The 23,763-nt window shown below is 40.0% G+C and overlaps 1 protein-coding gene across 3 annotated transcripts in view; it reads right to left on the reverse strand.

Moving 5' to 3' along the window:
- CDH13 (cadherin 13) overlaps positions 1-23,763 on the reverse strand; it is a 1,023,084-nt gene that overhangs the window by 553,357 nt on the left and 445,964 nt on the right. For all 3 annotated transcript variants that reach the window (XM_057711305.1, XM_057711306.1, XM_057711307.1), the window contains exon 4: positions 13,571-13,687. In XM_057711305.1, coding sequence (XP_057567288.1) covers positions 13,571-13,687 — 117 coding nt within the window. The remainder of the gene's footprint in view (positions 1-13,570; positions 13,688-23,763) is intronic.

The following is a 23,763-nucleotide window of genomic DNA, read 5'->3' on the forward strand; positions in this document are numbered from 1 at the left end:
TCACTTATGTGACGGTGCAGAAATCGTCGAAGAGTTCTAGGTTTCAGTACCACTACCCTTTTACCTGGGTTGCCTTGGGCGAGTTACTTAATTTCTCTCAGTCTCCGTTTCTCCATCTGAGAAACAGGTGTAGTGCTTTATAGGGTTGTTCTAAGACCTGAACAGCACAACAAGGATAGCCATGTCTGGCTTAGGTCCTGACACTCATTCAATGTTGAAAATTCTAGTTGAATTTGAAAATTCCTCAACTCTCCCACCTCTAGGGTGCTAATTCAAGCTGAAATGCCAGATCCTTTAATGCTCACAAATAATTAAATATAAATTCAGCCTGAGGCCAAACGTACATAACAGTAAAGCCCTGGGAATCTTCACACTGAGAACTGAAAGGGTGATAAACTCAGGGCTAAAAATATTGCTTCCTCTATAGGCTAAGATGCCTTTATTTGCTGGATGTCTATCATAGAGGGCATTTTTGCATATATATGTATTTGGCGAAGAACCAACACAACTCAATTATGTTTTATCATCAATTAAACTTTGCAGAAAGAGGGCAACACTTGCTAATGGTGAATATAAGCTTTCATTAGACTTAGTCAAAATAAGTTAGAATTAACTCTGTTCGGTTGTGAATAGAAGTTTTGAGTTTTTTATTTGAGTAGATTTAAAATATCATTATGAGCATGCATGAGCAAATGCAGAAATACAGGCACTGTCTTTTCTCACTCTTTCTCCCTTTTACCCTCTTTCTCTGTCTCCCTCCCCCCACCTTCATGTGTGTGTGCACTCACGCACGCATGCACGCACACAGAATCCATCTATCGCAATGTGCGAAGAATGCTTATATGACCTGACATAACTGGTTGACTGCCAAGCAATTTCATCTGGTGGCCCCACTGCCGTTGTGGAAAATTAAAATTTGCTGGAAACATCCAGACTGATCATATAATGGTCTGTTAGTTCCTTTCTAACAACAAACCAGCTATGATCACTTAAATTAGTAACCAGTGAATATCTTAGCCAACCAACCATAGACCTGGCTAGAACTCAAGTCAAAGAATATTTTAGTCCCTACTGTGTGTTAGACCCTGCACGGGATCACTACCTACCCTGGATAAGTTACAGTTAATGGGAAGATAAGGAAAACACCAGAGAAACTATATTGCTACTCAAAAGGTGTTGTGTCATCTCGGAGGTGTAAACTATGTGTGAAGGAGAGCAAACAAAACTTCCATGGGGGAGAGCGACTGCTGTGTTCAAAAGAGACAACCAACAAGGCCTACTATATAGCGTGGGGAATTCTGCTCAATATTCCGTAATAACCTAAATGGGAAAAGAATTTGAAAAAGAATAGATACATGTATATGTTCAACTGAATCACTTTGCTGTACACCTGAAACTAACACAACATTGTTAATGAACTATACTCCAATATAAAATAAAAATTAAAAAAAAAATAGGCTTTAGCCCAGCACTGCCCAAGAGAAATATAACACAAGCTGTATAAATAAGTTAAAAATTTCTGGTAGCTACACTAAAAAAAGTAAAAAAAACAAAAAAAACAAAAAAACCCATGAGATTAATTTTAATCACACCAATATATCCAAAATAATTTTATTGCAACATGACATCTATATAAGGGTTATTAATGAGATACGTTCCACTCCTTTGTGTGTGTGTATGTACTAAGTTTTAAAATCCTAACTTACATCTCAATTTGGACTTTATACTTTCAACAAAAATATTTAATCTGTATTAAGATTAAAACTTACAAGATTGATTCAGTATCTTGTAATAACCCATAATGGAAAATAATCTGAAAAAAATATATACGTATAACCAAATCACCTTGCTGTACCCCTGAAACTAACATTACATTGTAAATCAACTATACTTCAATAAAAAAAATTTACAGTTGGAAAGTCAGATTCACATGCAAGTTGTTCCAATAATTGGATCAAGCAGTAGTCTTTCAGTTTAAAATTAGTTAAAATTTAATAAAGTGTAAAACTCCAGTTCCTCAGTACCACTAGTCACATTTCAAGTGCTCAACAGCCACGTGTGGTTAGAGGCTGCCGTGTTGGACAGAGTAGACGTGGAACTTTCTGCACTGATGCAAGCGCTCCATTGGATGTGCAGCCTTAGAATGTACGTGGGGCGGCCCTATGGAATGAGGATGAAGAGGGTGTGTCCCAGGAAGTGGGAAGAATTCAAAGTCAGGGAAGAATGAAAGGCATATGTACAACTGGGGTTGCTGAACGTAGAAATAATTCTGCTGCTCATCTCACAAAGAAATTTTTAGCATTGAGCTTCTGGACATCTTAAATCACCTATATTCAAATATCTCTTGTATATAGCAACCAATGGTAACTTTTAGTCACTGAATAAAACTGCTACTTGTTTTGAAATGGGGAAATTAAACAGATGTAAATTTTTGAGAAGTGGCATGTAGTTAGACTTGACTAAAAGGTGTGAAAAATGGATTTTAAAAGGCTGATGATTATATAAAACAAATCAGGCAATGGGTTGGCGGAAGTTACCCTACGTCTACATTTCAGTAGAAAGGTGAGCTGGACCAGTGCTCGATGGAGACGGATCTAGTGTCAGCTTTCGGATCCAGCTTCTGGGGATGCGGCTTGGCACCCATGGGTTCTCAAAGTGTTGCAAAGGACTATTACATGGAGTAAAACAGATTCAGTTCCAAGGCTGTTAAGACTCCTTAGCACCTGTTTGCATGGGTGGGCATAAAGGGGAGATACAGAGTACTTGGATGTGGGGAGACCTTGAACCAACCACACACCCAGAACTCTGAGAAATGTTTAGGGCCTGCCATAAATTGTCCTCATGTGTGACTTACATTCATGACACAATCAAAGCAGAGTCCTGGTTGAGTGGTTTTCATGATTTGGTCTAATGATCTGTGTTGATTCCCTTTACAAAAAGCACACGGTCCCATTACATATTTCTTCCATCCTGGGTTAAAGATACCCATTCGACCAATTTATAGAGGATATAAAAAAAGGATTTTCAGTAAAATGTGCTTTCATTGGTTTTGATGAAAAGGGTTTGTGATGAAAGTAGAATCTCTAATAAGCATTTCATAAATGACTTATCTTTCAAACTTAATATAAAACAGAATAAAACACCTCTCCCAAAGACCTCCTTGCTGCCTCACAGATTTAAAGCCCCCTGCTCTCAATCAATAGGGCCCAAGAACTCAAAAATCTCTAAAGATGCAATCAAATATTTAATAGTGGAAATTGGTAAAACTGAGAAATTATTTATGGCCCAAATTTTGAAATAGTCCTACACTGAAGGGGGAGGGGGATAAAAAAAGCATATTTTGGGAACTACACATTTCTCTCCAAGGCACACACTCCCAGATCCCCTCTGCTGTCCAGAGTTCAAACATGGGAAGAAAATTACAGGTTTGAGGAATTGTGTTCACAACTGGGTGTTTTACCCTTTTTTCCAGAAACATCGAGAGATGTGATGGAACATCAGCCCCCAAATTCTAGTAATTTAGCTGCTTACCAACTAATTAATTATTTTGCAGATAGATAAAATATGCTTACGTTAAAACTTTGTCTAATTCCTAGAGCAGCCTGAATAGCCTTTTAGTGAATATACAATTCTACCTGGCACAGCCTTCAGCTGTGAAAGACCTCCCACAGGGGGCGAATCTGCTGTAGCACCTCGCTTTCGATATCCTTACCCTTTAGGTGTCTTCTTTCTTTAAAGAAATTCAGATTGTGATAAAAATGACAAAAAGAAAAATAAAGAGACAAATAATTGGTCTCCTTCACATTCCTGAATTGTAAGACAGAGTACTTTTGTGCCAACATGCCAGCCCTTCCACCTTTTATAATAATTTTATATTTTGTTAAACTTAATTTTTCCCAATACTGTATTATGAAATTTTCAAATGCATAGGAAAGTTGAAAGAAGTTCATGATGATCAACTGTGCTCATTACCTAGATTCTACCATTTACATTTTGCTATACTTGCTTTGTCATATATCTATCCATTGATCAAACCCCTTTAACCATCTTATTTTTTGGTACATTTCAAGGAATTAAACTTAGCTTTAATGATATTTTTTATTATTATTATTTTTTTTTATTTTATTTTTTTGGGGGGTACACCAGGTTCAATCAACTGTTTTTATACACATATCCCCATATTCCCTCCCTTCCTTGACGCCCCCCCCGATTCCCCCCCACCCTCCCTGCCCCAGTCCTCTAAGGCATCTTCCATCCTCGAGTTGGACTCCCTTTGTTATACAACAACTTCCCACTGACTATTTTACAGTTGGTAGTATATATATGTCTGTACTACTCTCCCGCTTCTTCTCAGTTTCCCCTTCATCCCCCGCCCCCTCCCATACCTCGAGTTCTCCAGTCCATTCACTGTATCTGCTTCCCTGTTCTTGTCACTGAGTTCATCAGTACCATTTTTAGATTCCGTATATGTGAGTTAGCATACAATATTTGTCTTTCTCTTTCTGACTTACTTCACTCTGTATGACAGATTGTAGTTCTATCCACCTCATTACATATAGCTCCATCTCATCCCTTTTTATAGCTGAGTAATATTCCATTGTATATATATGCCACATCTTCTGTATCCATTCATTTGTTGATGGGCATTTAGGTTGCTTCCATGTCCTGGCTATTGTAAAGAGTGCTGCAATAAACATTATGGTACACGTTTCTTTTGGGATTATGGTTTTCTTTGGGTATATGCCCAGGAGTGGGATTACTGGATCATATGGTAGTTCTATTTGTAGTTTTTTAAGGAACCTCCAAATTGTTTTCCATAGTGGCTGTACCAACTTACAGTCCCACCAACAGTGCAGGAGAGTTCCCTTTTCTCCACACCCTCTCCAACATTTGTTGTTTCCAGACTTTGTGATGATGGCCATTCTGATTGGTGTGAGGTGATACCTCATTGTGGCTTTGACTTGCATTTCTCTGATGATGAGTGATGTTGAGCATCTTTTCATGTGTTTGTTGGCCATCTGTATGTCTTCTTTGGAGAAATGTCTATTTAGGTCTTCTGCCCATTTGTGGATTGGGTTATTTGCTTTTTTGGTATGAAGCTGCATGAGCTGCTTGTATATTTTGGAGGTTAATCCTTTGTCTGTTGTTTCATAGGCAATTATTTTTTCCCATTCTGAGGGTTGCCTTTTAGTCTTGTTTATGGTTTCTTTTGCTGTGCAAAAGCTTTTAAGTTTCATGAGGTCCCATTCGTTTATTCTTGATTTTATTTCCATGATTCTAGGAGGTGGGTCAAAAAGGATGTTGCTTTGATGTATGTCAAAGAGTGTTCTGCCTATGTTTTCCTCTAGGAGTTTGATAGTGTCTGGCCTTATATGTAGGTCTTTAATCCATTTGGAGTTTATTTTTGTGTATGGTGTTAGGAAGTGTTCTAATTTCATTCTTTTACATGTTGCTGTCCAATTTTCCCAGCACCACTTATTGAAGAGGCTGTCTTTTTTCCATTGTATACTCGTGCCTCCTTTGTCAAAGATAAGGTGCCCATATGTGTTTGGGCTTACTTCTGAGTTCTCTATTCTGTTCCATTGATCTTCCTTTCTATTTTTGTGCCAGTACCATACTGTCTTGATCACTATGGCCTTGTAGTATAGTTTGAAGTCAGGAAGCCTGATTCCACCAACTCCATTTTTCCTTCTCAAGATTGCTTTGGCTATTCGGGGTCTTTTGCGTTTCCATACAAATTGTAAGATTTCTTGCTCTAGTTCTGTGAAAAATGCCATTGGTAATCTGATCGGGATTGCATTAAATCTGTAAATTGCTTTGGGTAGTACAGTCATTTTCACGATGTTGATTCTTCCAATCCAGGAACATGGTATACCCCTCCATCTGTTTATGTCATCTTTGATTTCTTTCATCAATGTCTTAAAGTTTTCTGCATACAGATCTTTTGCCTCCTTAGGCAGGTTTATTCCTAGGTATTTGATTCTTTTGGTTGCAATGGTGAATGGGAGAGTTTCCTTAATTTCTCTTTCTGCTCTTCCGTTGTTAGTGTATAGGAATGCAAGAGATTTCTGTGCATTAATTTTGTATCCTGCTACTTTACTAAACTCATCAATGAGCGCTAGCAGTTTTCTGGTAGAGTCTTTAGGGTTTTCTATATATAGTATCATGTCATCTGCAAAGAGTGATAATTTTACTTCTTCTTTTCCAATTTGGATTCCTTTAATTTCTTTTTCTTCTCTGATTGCTGTGGCTAACACTTCCAAAACTATGTTGAATAACAGTGGTGAGAGTGGACACCCTTGTCTTGTTCCTGTTCTTAGAGGGAATTCTTCCAGTTTTTCTCCATTGAGAACAATGTTGGCTTTTGGTTTGTCATATATGGCTTTTATGATGTTGAGGTAATTTCCTTCTATGCCCATTTTCTGGAGAGCTTTTATCATAAATGGATGTTGAACTTTGTCAAAAGCTTTTTCTGCATCTATTGAAATGATCATATGGTTTTTATCCTTCAAGTTGTTGATATGATGTATCACATTGATTGATTTGCGTATATTGAAGAATCCTTGCATCCCAGGGATAAACCCCACTTGATCGTGGTGTATGATTTTTTTAACGTGCTGTTGCAGTCTGTTAGCTAGTATTTTGTTGAGGATTTTTGCATCTATATTCATCAGTGATATTGGTCTGTAGTTTTCTTTTTTTGTGACATCTTTGCCTGGTTTTGGTATCAGGGTGATGGTAGCCTCATAGAATGAGTTTGGGAGTGCTCCGCCTTCTGCAATATTTTGGAAGAGTTTGAGAAGGATAGGTGTTAACTCTTCTCGAAATGTTTGATAGAATTCGCCTGTGAACCCATCTGGTCCTGGGCTTTTGTGTGTTGGGAGATTTTTAATCACTGCCTCAATTTCTGTACTTGTGATTGGTCTGTTCATGGTTTCTATTTCTTCCTGGTTCAGTCTTGGAAGATTGTATTTTTCTAAGAATGTATCCATTTCTTCCAGGTTATCCAATTGATTGGCATATAGTTGCTTGTAGTAGTCTCTCATGATGTTTTGTATTTCTGAGGTGTCCGTTGTGACTTCTCCTTTTTCATTTCTAATTCTGTTGATTTGCATCTTCTCCCTTTTTTTCTTGATGAGTCTGGCTAATGGTTTATCAATTTTGTTAATCTTCTCAAAGAACCAGCTTGTAGTTTTATTTATTTTTCTTATGGTTTCTTTCCTTTCTTTTTCATTTATTTCTGCTCTGATCTTTACGATTTCTTTCCTTCTGCTCACTTTGGGGTTTCTTTGTTCTTCTTTCTCTAGTTGTTTGAGGTGTAAGGTTAGATTGTTTATTCAATCATTTTCTTGTTTCTTAAGGTAGGACTGTATTGCTATAAACTTCCCTCTTAGAACTGCTTTTGCTGCGTCCCATAGGTTTTGGGTTGTTGTGTTTTCGTTGTCATTTGTTTCTAGATACTTTTTGATTTCCTCTTTGATTTCTGTAGTGATTCCTTGGTTGTTTAAGAGTGAATTGTTTAGCCTCCATGTGTTTGTATTTTTTGCAGTTTTTTTCCTGTAATTGATATCTAGTCTCATGGCGTTGTGGTCTGAGAAGATGCTTGATATGATTTCAATTTTCTTGAATTTGCTGAGGTTTGATTTGTGACCCAAGATGTGATCTATCCTGGAAAATGTTCCGTGTGCACTTGAGAAGAAAGTGTAGTCTGTCGTTTTTGGATGGAATGTCCTATAAATATCAATTAAGTCGAGATGGTCTAATGTGTCATTTAAAGCTTGTGTGTCTTTATTGATTTTCTGTTTGGATGATCTGTCCATTGATGTAAGTGGGGTGTTCAAGTCTCCCACTATAATTGTGTTACTGTTGATGTCCCCTTTTATAGCTGTTAGCATTTGCCTTATGTATTGAGGTGCTCCTATATTGGGGGCATAGATATTTACCATTGTGATATGTTCTTCTTGGATGGATCCCTTGATCATTATGTAGTGCTCTTCCTTGTCTCTTTTAATAGTCTTTACTTTCAAGTCTAATTTGTCTGATATGAGTATTGCTACTCCAGCTTTCTTTTGACTTCCATTTGCATGGAATATCTTTTTCCATCCCTTCACTTTCAGTCTATATGTATCCCTTGGTCTGAAGTGGGTTTCTTGTAGGCAGCATATAGAAGGGTCTTGTTTTTGTATCCATTCAGCCAGTCTGTGTCTTTTGGTTGGAGCATTTAATCCATTGACATTTAAAGTGATTATTGACATGTGTGTTCCAATTACCATTTTCTGAATTGTTTTGGGTTTGTATTTGTAGGTGTTTTCCTTTTCTTGTGTTTCCTACTTAGAGAAGTTCCTTTAGCACTTGTTGTAAGGCTGGTTTGGTGGTGCTGAATTCTCTTAACTTTTGCTTGTCTGGAAAGCTTTGGATTTCTCCCTCAAATCTGAATGAGATTCTTGCTGGGTAAAGTATTCTTGGCTGTAGGTTTCTCTCTTTCAGGACTTTCAGTATATCCTGCCATTCCCTTCTGGCCTGCAGAGTTTCTGTAGAAAGGTCAGCTGTTATCCTGATGGGTTTTCCCTTATATGTTGTTTGTTGCTTTTCTCTTGCTGCTTTTAATATTTTTTCTTTGTGTTGAATTGTCGTTAGTTTGATTAATATGTGTCTTGGTGTATTTCTCCTTGGGTTTATTCTGTATGGGACTCTCTGTGCTTCTTGGACTTGGTTCATTATTTCCTTTCCCATGTTGGGGAAGTTTTCCACTATAACCTCTTCAAATATTTTCACAGACCCTTTCTTGTTTTCTTCTTCTTCTGGGATGCCTATAATTCAAATGTTGGTACGTTTAAGGTTATCACTGAGGTCTCTGAGGCTGTCTTCTAGTCTTTTTATTTTTTTATCTTTTTCCTGCTCTGTGGCGTTTATTTCTTCCATTCTATCTTCCAACTCACTTATTTGTTCTTCTGCCTCAGTCATTCTGCTGGTTAGAGCATCTAGAGTATTTTTAATTTCAGTTATTTTGTTATCCATTGCTGTTTGTTTTTCTGAGTTCTTGTGAACTGTTTCTTGTACTTTCTCTAATTTGTTATCGAGATTTTGTATCATTTTTACTATCATTACTCTAAATTCTTTTTCAGGCATTTTTCCTATTTCCTCCTCATTTATTTGGTCTTGTGGGTTTTTTTCCTGCTCCTTTGCCTGCATGGTGTTTCTTTGTTTCCTCATGGTTGTCCAAGCTTTTGGGGTTGCTTGTCCTGGTGATAGAGGTGTTTATAGAAGACTGTCCAAGCCTCAGACTAATGTCCAAGTATTGGATTAGACGAATATTCAGTCGGCTATGTCAGGTTCTCCGCAGCCCTTTCTGGTGTCCGAGGCCGTCTGCTGGTGTTCAGCTGGTTCTCTGTGGGAATGACTGTGTCCTTCCGTGCATTCCCAATGCATCTGTGGAGAGGGATGCACTCCACGTCTCTCTACTTCGCCGCCATCTTTTTCTCCCCCTTTAATGATATTTTAAAGAAAGCAATTCTCAGCAGGGACAGTTCACTCCATGGAAGAGAATTCTCAGGTTGCACTGAGTGGCCCTGAGCATACTGGCTGAGACTGCAGACTGTGAGATCTCAGAGCTGGCACGAAGCGTGCCCCTGCAGTAAAGTGCGTGACTTGGGACAGGTTATGTCATTCCTCCACGTCTCACTACCCTCATTTGGCGCCTTCGAAGGTGATCCTCATGGAGCTGTTATTATGAAAATTCAACATAATAGATGAAAAGTACTTATACTTTACTGTGACAAATAATGAATTTGTGATGATTTTTTTCTACTCTTCTCTAATCCTATGAGATCAAGGACCACTCTGTTTGCTTTGCCATTAAAGCAGTAGCCCCTTGCACAGCACCTTGTAAACAGCAGATGCCAAATGTATATTGCTGATATGAATTGGGTTTTCCCTCCTGGGATGCAGAAAGTACTTATTACTGGAGAGAGTCAAGTGCAGTGTCTTCAAAGGCACGCCGCATAAGAAAGTTAGCTGAGGAAACAAGTTGGGAGCAGGGGATGAGATAGAGAAAACCTAGCCTGCAAAGCAGTAATATTCATATCAAGTTTAGTGATAGAGCAGAAGTCATCAGTGCTGTCCCTTCCTTTGCACCTCACCTTTTCAGGGCATACCAGCAGACTTCCAGCTGTCGCAATGCCTAAAGGCTCTCCCCTAAGCCTCAGAAGGCCATCGTGCCTGTGCACAGAACACAGGGCATGACAGATGTGCTGGGGGAACTTACACCTCTGGGAGTAGCCCTCAGCCAGACTGATAGGGTCAGTGTATAAACACCTTAGCTACTTCCCCCGTGGACGGGATAACCCTGAGAGTGTGCCTTACACCATTGCCTGGCCTTTCTCCATGCGATTACAATCCAGTCACCCACAGTGGTAAACAGGCTTCTCAACTGACTGCTTTCCCTTTCCTGCTTCACTCCTTCACTCCTTCACGCCATTACCAGTCGTGCTGGTATAGAAATTACCTGCGTTTGAATTCTTATCTCAGGGAACCCAAAGTAACACAACTGCCTTTATGCCCACAGAATCTCTTCTTCAAATGGCATTCTACACGGAATGAGCTCCTGAGTCACAGAGTTTGGGTGGACGGGAGCGGTGATGTGTGGAGGCCAAAGCTCTGCGTCTTTGGTCTCCCAGCCTCCCCAGCACTCAGTGAAGACTCCTACACCCTCGCACAGCTCGACGGAGCCTTACTTGTTCAGCTACTGGTGGAGTTGATTAGGATATGATATGACATAAACAAAAGAATAAGAGGAATGAATAAAAACAAGCAGAGACAAAGAGGAAAATATGTTCCTTCAAAGGCCTAAGAAGCATGGACAAACATATAATTTTTGCAAGGTCGTACAGTTATTCTGTAAAAGCCATCTGGAGGTTTGGGAGGCTTTCACACCATTATGATGTTAGACTACGGCACTTAGAAACACTGTTGTTTGTAGAGAATCCAGGTTGAAAGCCCACGTGGGCAGTACACAGGGGCTAAGGAGAGAGAAGTTTTCAGCTTGAAAAACAAATTGCATTCGGAGGCTGTAACAAGTAAGAAATCGTGCAGAAGAATGTCCTTAGTTAGCTGCAAACTTACTGTTCCATTATGTATCTCAAGGAAACAACCTTGTGAAAACTCCCTAAATATACTCAGAGGGATGAATGCATGGGGTTGAAAGAAGCTTTAGGATGACCACATAATTTATTGTCCAAAGCTGGATAGGTTTAAGGGGCAAGCTGGTGTTAATAATAATTATGCCAGGACAACCACATTTCCAGGCAACTGAGATGTGATCATACACCCTTGTTGTAAACTAATTAATGGAACTGAAATTCTAATACTGAAAGCATTATAGTTTAGTGGCAGGCAGAGGAGGAGACAGTATTTTAGGTCAGACCTCTGTAAACTTGAGTGTGCATCGGAATCACATGGAAGGCAAGTGAAAAACGAGTTCCTGGCTTCACCCCGAGCGTTTCTGGTTCCATGGTTCTGGGGTGGGACAGGAGAGGAGGCACTTGTGGCAAGCGACCAGGCGATGCTAGTGCTGTTGGTCTATAGCACTCTTGCAGTAGGACTGGTCTAGACCAGCGATTCCCAACCTGGCTGAACATCGGAATCACCCGGGATCTTCTAAAAAATGCTGGTGTTTGGTCTTCAACTCCTGACCAACTGAATCAGTCTCTGGGAGACTGGCATCTGTATTTTAACTGATCTAGGTGATTCTGATGCACAGCAAGGGTTGAAAATACCAAGCGTACATGAAGGAGACCTACAGAACAAGGATATAACTTGTGTCTCAAACTGTCTCGGGGCAGCGTCTTGAAGACTAGAGGACTCTGACCCCCTTGGCAAGTGCTAGCCTTGGCTTTGGGGAAACCTACACAAAGGCCACCACAGAGACCAGGGCTACCCAAAGGGCCAGGGCCCATTGGCCCTACCACCGTCCACTAAGAACAGCTCTGCTTCTCTTTGCATCATACCCTGGAAACCTGGCAAGATTCTGCTTAAAGAAAGGCATCTTTGGCACAATGATAGCTTAAAATCATAAATATGGTTATTATCAGGATATTGGATTATTAATGCTTCTAATTTCCAATAGAAATAGATTTATAATAGTCCAAGCCACCCTAACCTCTTGCCCAGGTCACTACGAAACCTTCTCCTTGGCCGTTTCTTTGTGTCCACTCCTCCCTACCTCTCTGCTCCCAGGGATCATTCCCTACAAGGCAGCCAGAGAGATATTTCAACACACACACACGCACACGCACCTGGGAGACTTTCCACTGGTTTCTGGCTCCATGCATCATGAAAACCCTGCTCATCACCATGGTCTCCCAGGCCCACATGTCAGGCCAGCTCCTCTGACTTCAACTCTTATCACTCTTTTCCTTGTTCACTGCATTGCAGCCAACTTGGCTTTTTGCTTGTCAGATGCACCTCATTCCTTCCCACCTCCAGGCCTTTGCACACGCAGTTCCCTCCACCAAGAACATGGTTTACCCAGATCTTCCCATGGCTGTCCCTTTCCCATCCTTCCTGCCCCCACTCAGATGTCAGTGATGCGGCCCAACCTTTCCCAGCCATTTGTGTCAAGGTTCCCTCCTCCCTCCACACCCTTGTCCTGCCCTTTACTCTTCTTCACATCACCCCGTTTTTGTTATTCACAGCATTTGTTATCTTCTGCAATTTTCTTGTTTATTTATTTACTCATTGAAAACTCTATCTTCCCGCTAGAACACAAGCTCTATAACAATAGGGGCTTGTATGCTTGTTCACACCTCCATTCAGCCAATCTCAATCTTGGAGTCTGGCATATAACAGGTGCTCCTTGTTTATTCGATGAATAGACAAACAATCTAGTAGCATCACCCACTCACATCATCCACTAAATTAACCACCATTGTTCAAATTGCAAGACCACTGAAAAATACGAACTGGTTAAAATTCAATTCTCCATGTTGGCTTTCCTATGGGGAAAGGATGTGTTGACCAGGCAACATCAGTGTATCTGCCTATTTAACAGTGAATATTTCTTTCTGGAAAAGTTGTTGCTCTGACTCATTCAACAGTGCTTTCTGGATCTGGTCAGTATGATTTAGTTCCTTTGATCTGGTTTTGTTGTTAGAGAGCTGCCCCAGTGGTGCTCCGGGACCTACACATTTGAAGACTAGGATCTAAGTGAAAGGGCACGTATCATCATACTGGTATACTAAGGGGACGTACCTGGCTGATGGCCTGGGCAGCATCTACAAAGACAGTGAGTCTATTGCTTAACCAATGACATCCTCATGTCACAACTCTTACATCATTATCTACCATGTAGATCTCCAAATCATGCCATTCAAAGGTGTTATTTTGTTTTCCATAAATTGCCTTTTTCATGACCTTTTGACATTCTTTTCTTGGCAAAACCTTTTGGCCTCTTACCATAGAGGAGCTTAGGCCAGTTCCTGCTGGTTGCCAAGCCAGTCAGAGTCTGCTTGCCTCGTGTACGCTCATCTCATAATAAAAACATGCTTTGGTATTTGTCTTTTGTCTGACTTACCTTGCCAACATCTCTTGGGAAAGGTTGTCTCTGATTCTCTGGAATTAAAATGGGAGATACCACAATGGACCTCTTTTGTCTTGGGACAGGAGAAGTTCTTGCAAATTTAAATATATCCTAAAAAAGAAAAAACAAATCAATTGACTAAAATCCCCCATGGAGAAGATGTATCAGTCTGCTCTGAGATACAGCTCCTTTGTTGTGAAAGTGTACAGCTGTTTGGACATTGTTAATTTCATTCTATCAACCCTCATTAGCGCTAGCAAGTACATCGTTAGAATTATACTAAAGCTGACACTGTGATTCACAATGACTATCATTAAACCATTTAATCCCATCTTCTGAGTCATTCTATTCACAAAGTCAGGCTTGATTTACACATCCTTCAGTGTTGGTGTATTCCTGCTCTTAATCTGCCAAGTAAGGAGACTTCTTGCCTGGTCACTAACCCACAGAACTCTCTGGACACGAGTGTGACTCTCCTCTTCACCAAATGCAAGGTCCTCACACTCACAAATGGATAGGGATGAGGGACAGTCACAACATTCCACATACAGTGCTCCACAATGTCAGGTATTACAGAGACTCGTGGTCAAGGTCCTGTCCAAGGCCATCGGGGATTATTGGTGGGTCTCCCGCTGGAGCTCACTCCCCCACCATGGGTCCCAGCCTCAGTCACTGGAACAACACTGTGAGAATTTCTGTCCCAGCTGTAATTCACCTTTGTAATTAAATAAATGGATGCAAAAAAGGAAGCTCTGTGTCATTATTTTAAATACAGTACCAGTATGGCTTCTCATAAAAAGTAGGAAAACATAAAAATAAACAATGAGACCAATGATGTTATTCAATTTGAGCTGGAAACTTGGGTGGGAGGAAAGATTCCTCTTTTTGAAAGGGAGTTAAGAAAAGGCTAGAGGGGTGTTAAAGGGCTGTTAGCACCAAGCTGAGATTTTCTCCTCCTTGACTCAACCAGAGGGCTTAAAGAGAATTAAAAACAGGATATCATTTTCAATGCATAAACCAATTGCATTCAATGCCACACACTAACTAAAATTATCTGAGGTATTCACCAAAAACAAGCATCTCAAACTTTGGACAAAAGGTTCCTATGAAAGCCATGTGGCAAATGATATTTAAAAACCATCACTGGGTGGTTCCGGGCTGGCTGGGACTGAGTGGAGTCCCAAGGATCTCACTTTAGGGAAGCTCCACATTTACACCGGGAACATCAACCTTCCACAAGGGAAAACAAAACCCTGAACCCTTCAGAAGCCCCTCCTCCAAAAGAACACCTCGGAAGGCTGCGCAGTGCAGATATACCTACTGAGAAGACAGAAGACTTACTTTCATCATCTGAATCAAATCCAAAGAGTGTCTGACATTTCTTTTGTGCAAGACTTAATATTTGTTTAATCCAATACTTGGACATTAGTCTGAGGCTTGGACAGTCTTCTATAAACACCTCTATCACCAGGACAAGCAACCCCAAAAGTTTGGACAACCATGAGGAAACAAAGAAACACCATGCAGGCAAAGGAGCAGGAAAAAAACCCACAAGACCAAATAAATGAGGAGGAAATAGCAAAAATGCCTGAAAAAGAATTTAGAGTAATGATAGTGAAAATGATACAAAATCTCAATAACAAAATAGAGAAACTACAAGAAACAGTCCATAAGAACTCAGAAAAACAAACAGCAATGGATAACAAAATAACTGAAATTAAAAATACTCTAGATGCTATAACCAGCAGAATGACTGAGGCAGAAGAACGAATAAGTGAGTTGGAAGATAGAATGGGAGAAATAAACGCCACAGAGCAGGAAAAAGAAAAAAGAATAAAAAGAATAGAAGACAGTCTCAGAGACCTCAGTGATAACCTTAAACGTACCAACATTCGAATTATAGGCATCCCAGAAGAAGAAAACAAGAAAGGGTCTGAGAAAATATTTGAAGAGGTTATAGTGGAAAACTTCCCCAACATGGGAAAGGAAATAATTAACCAAGTCCAAGAAGCACAGAGTCCCATACAGAATAAACCCAAGGAGAAATACACCAAGACACATATTAATCAAACTAACGACAATTCAACACAAAGAAAAAATATTAAAAGCAGCAAGAGAAAAGCAACAAACAACATATAAGGGAAAACCCATAAGGATAACAGCTGACCTTTCTACAGAAACTCTGCAGGCCAGAAGGGAATGGCAGGATATACTGAAAGTCCTGAAAGAGAGAAACCTACAGCCAAGAATACTCTACCCAGCAAGAATCTCATTCAGATTTGAGGGAGAAATCCAAAGCTTTCCAGGCAAGCAAAAGTTAAGAGAATTCAGCACCACCAAACCAGCCTTACAACAAGTGCTAAAGGAACTTCTCTAAGTAGGAAACACAAGAAAAGGAAAACACCTACAAATACAAACCCAAAACAATTCAGAAAATGGTAATTGGAACACACATGTCAATAATCACTTTAAATGTAAATGGATTAAATGCTCCAACCAAAAGACACAGACTGGCTGAATGGATACAAAAACAAGACCCTTCTATATGCTGCCTACAAGAAACTCACTTCAGACCAAGGGATACATATAGACTGAAAGTAAAGGGATGGAAAAAGATATTCCATGCAAATGGAAGTCAAAAGAAAGCTGGAGTAGCAATACTCATATCAGACAAATTAGACTTGAAAGTAAAGACTATTAAAAGAGACAAGGAAGGACACTACAGAATGATCAAGGGATCCATTCAAGAAGAACATATCACAATGGTAAATATCTATGCCCCCAATATAGGAGTACCTCAATACATAAGGCAAACGCTAACAGCTATAAAAGGGGACATCGACAGTAACACAATAATAGTGGGAGACTTGAACACCCCACTTACATCAATGGACAGATCATCCAAACAGAAAATAAAGAAAGACACACAAGCTTTAAATGACACATTAGACCATCTCGACTCAATTGATATTTATAGGACATTCCATCCAAAAACGACAGACTACCCTTTCTTCTCAAGTGCACACGGAACATTTTCCAGGATAGATCACATCTTGGGTCACAAATCAAACCTCAGCAAATTCAAGAAAACTGAAATCATATCAAGCATCTTCTCAGACCACAACGCCATGAGACTAGATATCAATTACAGGAAAAAAACTACAAAAAAGACAAACACATGGAGGCTAAACAATTCACTCTTAAACAACCAAGGAATCACTAAAGAAATCAAAGAGGAAATCAAAAAATATCTAGAAACAAATGACAACGAAAACACAACAACCCAAAACCTATGGGATGCAGCAAAAGCAGTTCTAAGAGGGAAGTTTATAGCAATACAGTCCTACCTTAAGAAACAAGAAAATGATCGAATAAACAACCTAACCTTACACCTCAAACAACTAGAGAAAGAAGAACAAAGAAACCCCAAAGTGAGCAGAAGGAAAGAAATCATAAAGATCAGAGCAGAAATAAATGAAAAAGAAAGGAAGGAAACCATAAGAAAAATAAATAAAACTAAAAGCTGGTTCTTTGAGAAGATTAACAAAATTGATAAACCATTAGCCAGACTCATCAAGAAAAAAAGGGAGAAGATGCAAATCAACAGAATTAGAAATGAAAAAGGAGAAGTAACAACGGACACCTCAGAAATACAAAACATCATGAGAGACTACTACAAGCAACTAGATGCCAATCAATTGGATAACCTGGAAGAAATGGATACATTCTTAGAAAAATACAATCTTCCAAGACTGAACCAGGAAGAAATAGAAACCATGAACAGACCAATCACAAGTACGGAAATTGAGGCAGTGATTAAAAATCTCCCAACACACAAAAGCCCAGGACCAGATGGGTTCACGGGTGAATTCTATCAAACATTTCGAGAAGAGTTAACACCTATCCTTCTCAAACTCTTCCAAAATATTGCAGAAGGAGGAACACTCCCAAACTCATTCTACGAGGCTACCATCACCCTGATACCAAAACCAGGCAAAGATGTCACAAAAAAAGAAAACTACAGACCAATATCACTGATGAATCTAGATGCAAAAATCCTCAACAAAATACTAGCTAACAGACTGCAACAGCACATTAAAAAAATCATACACCAGGATCAAGTGGAGTTTATCCCTGGGATGCAAGGATTCTTCAATATATGCAAATCAATCAACGTGATACATCATATCAACAACTTGAAGGATAAAAACCATAGGATCATCTCAATAGATGCAGAAAAAGCTTTTGACAAAGTTCAACATCCATTTATGATAAAAACTCTCCAGAAAATGGGCATAGAAGGAAATTACCTCAACATAATAAAAGCCATATATGAGAAACCAAAAGCCAACATCGTTCTCAATGGGGAAAAACTGGAAGAAATCCCTCTAAGAACAGGAACAAGACAAGGGTGTCCACTCTCACCATTATGATTCAACATAGTTTTGGAAGTTTTAGCCACAGCAATCAGAGAAGAAAAAGAAATAAAAGGAATCCAAATTGGAAAAGAAGAAGTAAAATTGTCACTCTTTGCAGATGACATGATATTATATATAGAAAACCCTAAAGACTCTACCGGAAAACTGCTAGCACTCATTGATGAGTTTAGTAAAGTAGCAGGATACAAAATTAATGCACAGAAATCTCTTGCATTCCTATACACTAACAACGGAAGAGCAGAAAGAGAAATTAAGGAAACTCTCCCATTCACCATTGCAACCAAAAGAATAAAATACCTAGGAACAAACCTGCCTAAGGAGGCAAAAGATCTGTATGCAGAAAACTTTAAGACATTGATGAAAGAAATCAAAGACGACACAAACAGATGGAGAGACATACCATGTTCCTGGAGTGGAAGAATCAACATCGTGAAAATGTCTGTACTACCCAAAGCAATTTACAGATTCAATGCAATCCTGATCAAATTACCAATGCCATTTTTCACAGAACTAGAGCAAGAAATCTTACGATTTGTATGGAAACGCAAAAGACCCCGAATAGCGAAAGCAATCTTGAGAAGGAAAAATGGAGTTGGTGGAATCAGGCTTCCTTACTTCAAACTATACTACAAGGCCATAGTGATCAAGACAGTATGGTACTGGCACAAAAATAGAAAGGAAGATCAATGGAATAGAATAGAGAACTCAGAAGTAAGCCCACACACATACGGGCACCTTATCTTTGACAAAGGAGGCACGAGTATACAATGGAAAAAAGACAGCCTCTTCAATAAGTGGTGCTGGGAAAATTGGACAGCAACATGTAAAAGAATGAAATTAGAACACTTCCTAACACCATACACAAAAATAAACTCCAAATGGATTAAAGACCTACATGTAAGGCCAGACACTATAAAACTCCTAGAGGAAAACATAGGCAGAACACTCTATGACATCCATCAAAGCAAGATCCTTTTTGACCCACCTCCTAGAATCATGGAAATAATATCAAGAATAAACAAATGGGACCTCATGAAACTTAAAAGCTTTTGCACAGCAAGAGAAACCATAAACAAGACTAAAAGGCAACCCTCAGAATGGGAAAAAATAATTGCCTATGAAACAACGGACAAAGGATTAACCTCCAAAATATACAAGCAGCTCATGCAGCTTCATACCAAAAAAGCAAATAACCCAATCCACAAATGGGCAGAAGACTTAAACAGACATTTCTCCAAAGAAGACATACAGATGGCCAACAGACACATGAAAAGATGCTCAACATCACTCATCATCAGAGAAATGCAAGTTAAAGCCACAATGAGGTATCACCTCACACCAATCAGAATGGCCATCATCACAAAATCTGGAAACCACAAATGTTGGAGAGGGTGTGGAGAAAAGGGAACTCTCCTGCACTGTTGGTGGGAATGTAAGTTGGTACAGCCACTATGGAAAACAATTTGGAGGTTCCTTAAAAAACTACAAACAGAACTACCATATGATCCAGTAATCCCACTTCTGGGCATATACCCAAAGAAAACCATAATCCCAAAAGAAACGTGTACCATAATGTTTATTGCAGCACTCTTTACAATAGCCAGGACATGGAAGCAACCTAAATGCCCATCAACAAATGAATGGATACAGAAGATGTGGCATATATATACAATGGAATATTACTCAGCTATAAAAAGGGATGAGATGGAGCTATATGTCATGAGGTGGATAGAACTACAATCTGTCATACAGAGTGAAGTAAGTCAGAAAGAGAAGGACAAATATTGTATGCTAACTCACATATACGGAATCTAAAAATGGTACTGATGAACTCAGTGACAAGAACAAGGAAGCAGATACAGAGAATGGACTGGATAACTCAAGGTTTGGGAGGGGGTGGGGGGTGAAGGGGAAACTGAGACGAAGCGAGAGAGTAGCACAGACATATATATACTACCAACTGTAAAATAGTCAGTGGGAAGTTGTTGTATAACAAAGGGAGTCCAACTCGAGGATGGAAGATGCCTTAGAGGACTGGGGCAGGGAGGGTGGCGGGGACTCGAGGAGGGGGAGTCAAGGAAGGGAGGGAATACGGGGATATGTGTATAAAAACAGATAACTGAACCTGATGTACCCCCCCAAAAAAAAAATAAAATATAAAAATAATAAAAAAATAAAAACCATCACTGTCCCATGCTCCATAAAAGTGTGTGCATGAATATGTATCTATGTCATTTGACAGTGATACAGTTTTATAGTTTTATATACATATATAATTGTTTTATTTTTTAAAATATTTATTTATTTATTTATTTAATTATTTGGCAGCACCAGGTCTTAGTTGCGGCATGCAAGATCTAGTTCCCTGATCAGGAGTGGACCCGGGCCCCCTGCATTGGGAGCATGGAGTCTTAACCACTGGACCACCAGGGAAGTCCCAACATATAATAGTGTTAAAAGAGACTCTATAGTAGAAAAGACAAATAGGAAACAAGACCAGAGAAGGCTGTGAAAACTTCTATAAATAGTCTTTCTCTTATTTCAGTTGGATGTTATTCTTGTGGAAAGTAATCAGGCAGTATTTATTTATCAAGAACCTTACAAACGTACATATCCCTTCACTTTGTAATTTTACTCCTAGGAATACATCCAAATGCTACATTCAAAAGAGGCAAAAAAATGAAAGCAGGAAGATGTTTAGTGAGACATTATTTTTAAAGAGCAAAAATGGCAAACCGCCTGAGTGTTCAGTTGCAGGAGAAGGTTGAATTCAGGTCCATCGCAGAAGACACTCTTAGGCAGTCACCAACAAGGCAGTTGTGAAGACCACATTCTAACCACCACAACCATCATTTGACTGCTTCCACAGTCACAACCACAAACTACTGTAACAACAACAATTCATTAACCATGGGTTGGGCCATGTGCTAGGTAATTTACAGGTGTCTTTACTAATATTTGCAATAAACTTCCCAAGTAAATCTTAGCTCTCCTTAGGTAATGAGGAATGTTAAGCTCCAACATGTTATGTAAATTGCTCCAATTCACCTAGCTTGCAGAGAGAATGTATAAGGTAACGTGTAGGAAAATACAGAATACCATATTGCTTGCCCTCTACTTCATATAAACTATACTGAACATAGAAGAATAATATTCAAAACCTTAATAAGTCCAAATAAAAGACTGCTTGGTTGCTAAGAAGATCAAAGACTCAACATTCAAGCAAAGATAGAAAACTGGAGTGTGCATATGTAAAAGACAGTGAAAAGAAAGAGTTACAGGGTTAAAACAACAAAAACCCAGCCAACACACCAACCAAATAAATAAATGACCCAATCCAACCATGTAGAAAACAGAAGAGAAAGAAAGAGAGAATGGGACAGCGAGAAGACAATGAAAAACCGATTGGATTACATTCATAAAACACTGATGTAGGACATCCGTAAGGATTCTGTTGGCTTACTAGGGAACAGGAAAAGAACAGAAAACATGTAAAATACGTGCACTATATGAATCTTATTTACAATAAAAGAATCGCGAGGCTCATATGTGAGAAAGTCTAGGAAAGCACTTTGAAAAGATTTAAAGTCCTGTGCAAATGTAAGGGATTGGTGATTCTGCTCCATAATGGAGCAAAAGTAGGTTGCCATTCATTATGACGATATATGTGAAAATGCATGTAAAGTAATGAAAAGCATACTCCCTGTCAGTAACAAACATTCCATTGTTTGCAGTAAAGAACTTACTTGTGTTTGCAAGCCTGTGAATGGGTGACATTTTTGTTCTCGTGGGTGACCAGAGTGGTCAGGTTCCTGAGGGCCCATTTCTACCTCTGGTGTCCTCCCAGGTCAGCAGCTACTGAAGCCCGCAGCTGCCAATCCATTTCCTCGACCCTCACATCCCAGAAGCTTGGTAATAAGGACAACTGTGTAAACCCCTGGGTCTCAAGTGTCTCTGAAGAGAAACAGGAGGCTCTGAGTCTCAGGATAGGAAACAGCATCTGGAAGGGAGGGGGTAGAGTGACCGATCGTCGAGAGGCCTCTGTGTGCAGTGTGCACAGGACTCGGTGAGCCCACCATGGTGGGCACGACTGGGGCATCCTTTTCCTTCCAACTCTTAACTTTTTGTGTGTTACAATGGCAGGGACCTCAACAAAAAATGGGTCCATGATGGTGGTTCTGTGTCTGCAGCTCCACTTCTGCCTTTGTTTGTGATTTATGTGTATATCTATTAACTATGTGTCTGTGGACAAATGTCTACCTTTGGTCAGGTCTGTGCTAATGAGCTTGGCTGTGTGCTCTGAAGCCAAGTGCTTCTCTGTGACGGGGACCTTGGAGGAGCCCTAGCACCTGCTCTGACTGACAGTGAAACACCATATGCGTGGGGGGGGGTGTGTGTGTGTGTATCTGTTTATCCACCATGTGAAGCCTTTGAATGACCCGGATGTGGCCGAAACCGCAAGGAAAGACACTATATTAGAAGCAGTGAGGTTTAAAAGTATGTGATGAATTCAAGAGATGTTTACAGAAGAAGAGACAGAGGTGTGGGAAAGAACATTAGGGTAAAGGAGAGGATGTTAGAACTCCCTGCCTTCTGGTGTTGCCATTACCAAGTGACAAGTAAAGTATTGCCTGCTTTATCAGTAAACAAAGGCAGCTAGCCAGCACATTACAGCTGTCTGGATGGTGAGCCCTGAGGAGACTCAGGATGAGAAAGCACAGGATGCTGGCCCCAGAGAGCTGAGGTGCATATCAAAGGAAGGATTTCAGTGAGCCCAGGCTCTTGCATCTTCTCATACATAGAAAAATGCTAAATTCCTTAACTTGAGACATCTTGTTTTCTTTCATTACAGTTACCTTTTGTTCCGACTACCTGGCATTGTTGCAGAAACTCCTCTGTATCCTGGCTCCCTGCCCCCTTTTCTCTTCAGAGCAGTTTTCTCAGCCTTTATCTGAGATGCTGTCTCCTGGGCTTGAAGTCCTAAGAATGTTCACTATATAAAACATAAACTTTCAACTTTTTTTTTTTTTTTTTTGGTTGACACAAGATAGTGAGTAAAGAAAAAAGCAGCTCTGGGCACAGATGCTGGGTGCTGGAGACTTGTTGACTTTGAGGGCAACCAACATAGTTTTCCAGAGGGTGTATAAATAGTTGCATTCAGGAGGGAGAGATGAATGAGGACAAGAAATTCCACAATTGCCCACGTGCAAAAGTACCCAGATGTGAAGGAGGAGCTGACACCATCCAGATTATGTGGAGACGGAAAAGGGAGGAACTCAATCACCTAATGGGCTTCTAAAAGGCCAATAAAGGCCACAGAAAGCTTAGTTGGCAAAAGGAGGAAAACCAAAAGGACAAAGAGATGAGGATTTCAAAAATGAGGGATGCATGGCCATGTCACACATCGCAGACGTCCCCTCCGATGGGTTGAACACTGTAAGGAAGCTGTTGGGTTTGACTATGAACAGGTAATTGATGACTTCAGGGTCCAAGGTCAGAGGAACCAATGAGAAGCGAGGACTTCGCTATGGATATAAAGGAAAGGGAAGAAGTTTGTCCGTTCAAGGGGAGACCAGGAAGGGTGCTGGGCCCGGAGGCAGGGTCAGAGGAAGGCAGCCATAGAGCTGGGTGAGTGAAGACACAGAGAGCTGGGTGAGTGAAGACACAGAGAGCCGGCCCCAGAGGGAGACGGGTGCCCGAAGGAGGTGGGAAGAGGGCAGGTCAGCAGCACAGGCGGCCTGCAGGGGA

Source organism: Hippopotamus amphibius, chromosome 16 (genome assembly GCF_030028045.1).
Source record: "Hippopotamus amphibius kiboko isolate mHipAmp2 chromosome 16, mHipAmp2.hap2, whole genome shotgun sequence".
In the NCBI taxonomy this organism is placed as follows: Eukaryota; Metazoa; Chordata; class Mammalia; order Artiodactyla; family Hippopotamidae; genus Hippopotamus; species Hippopotamus amphibius.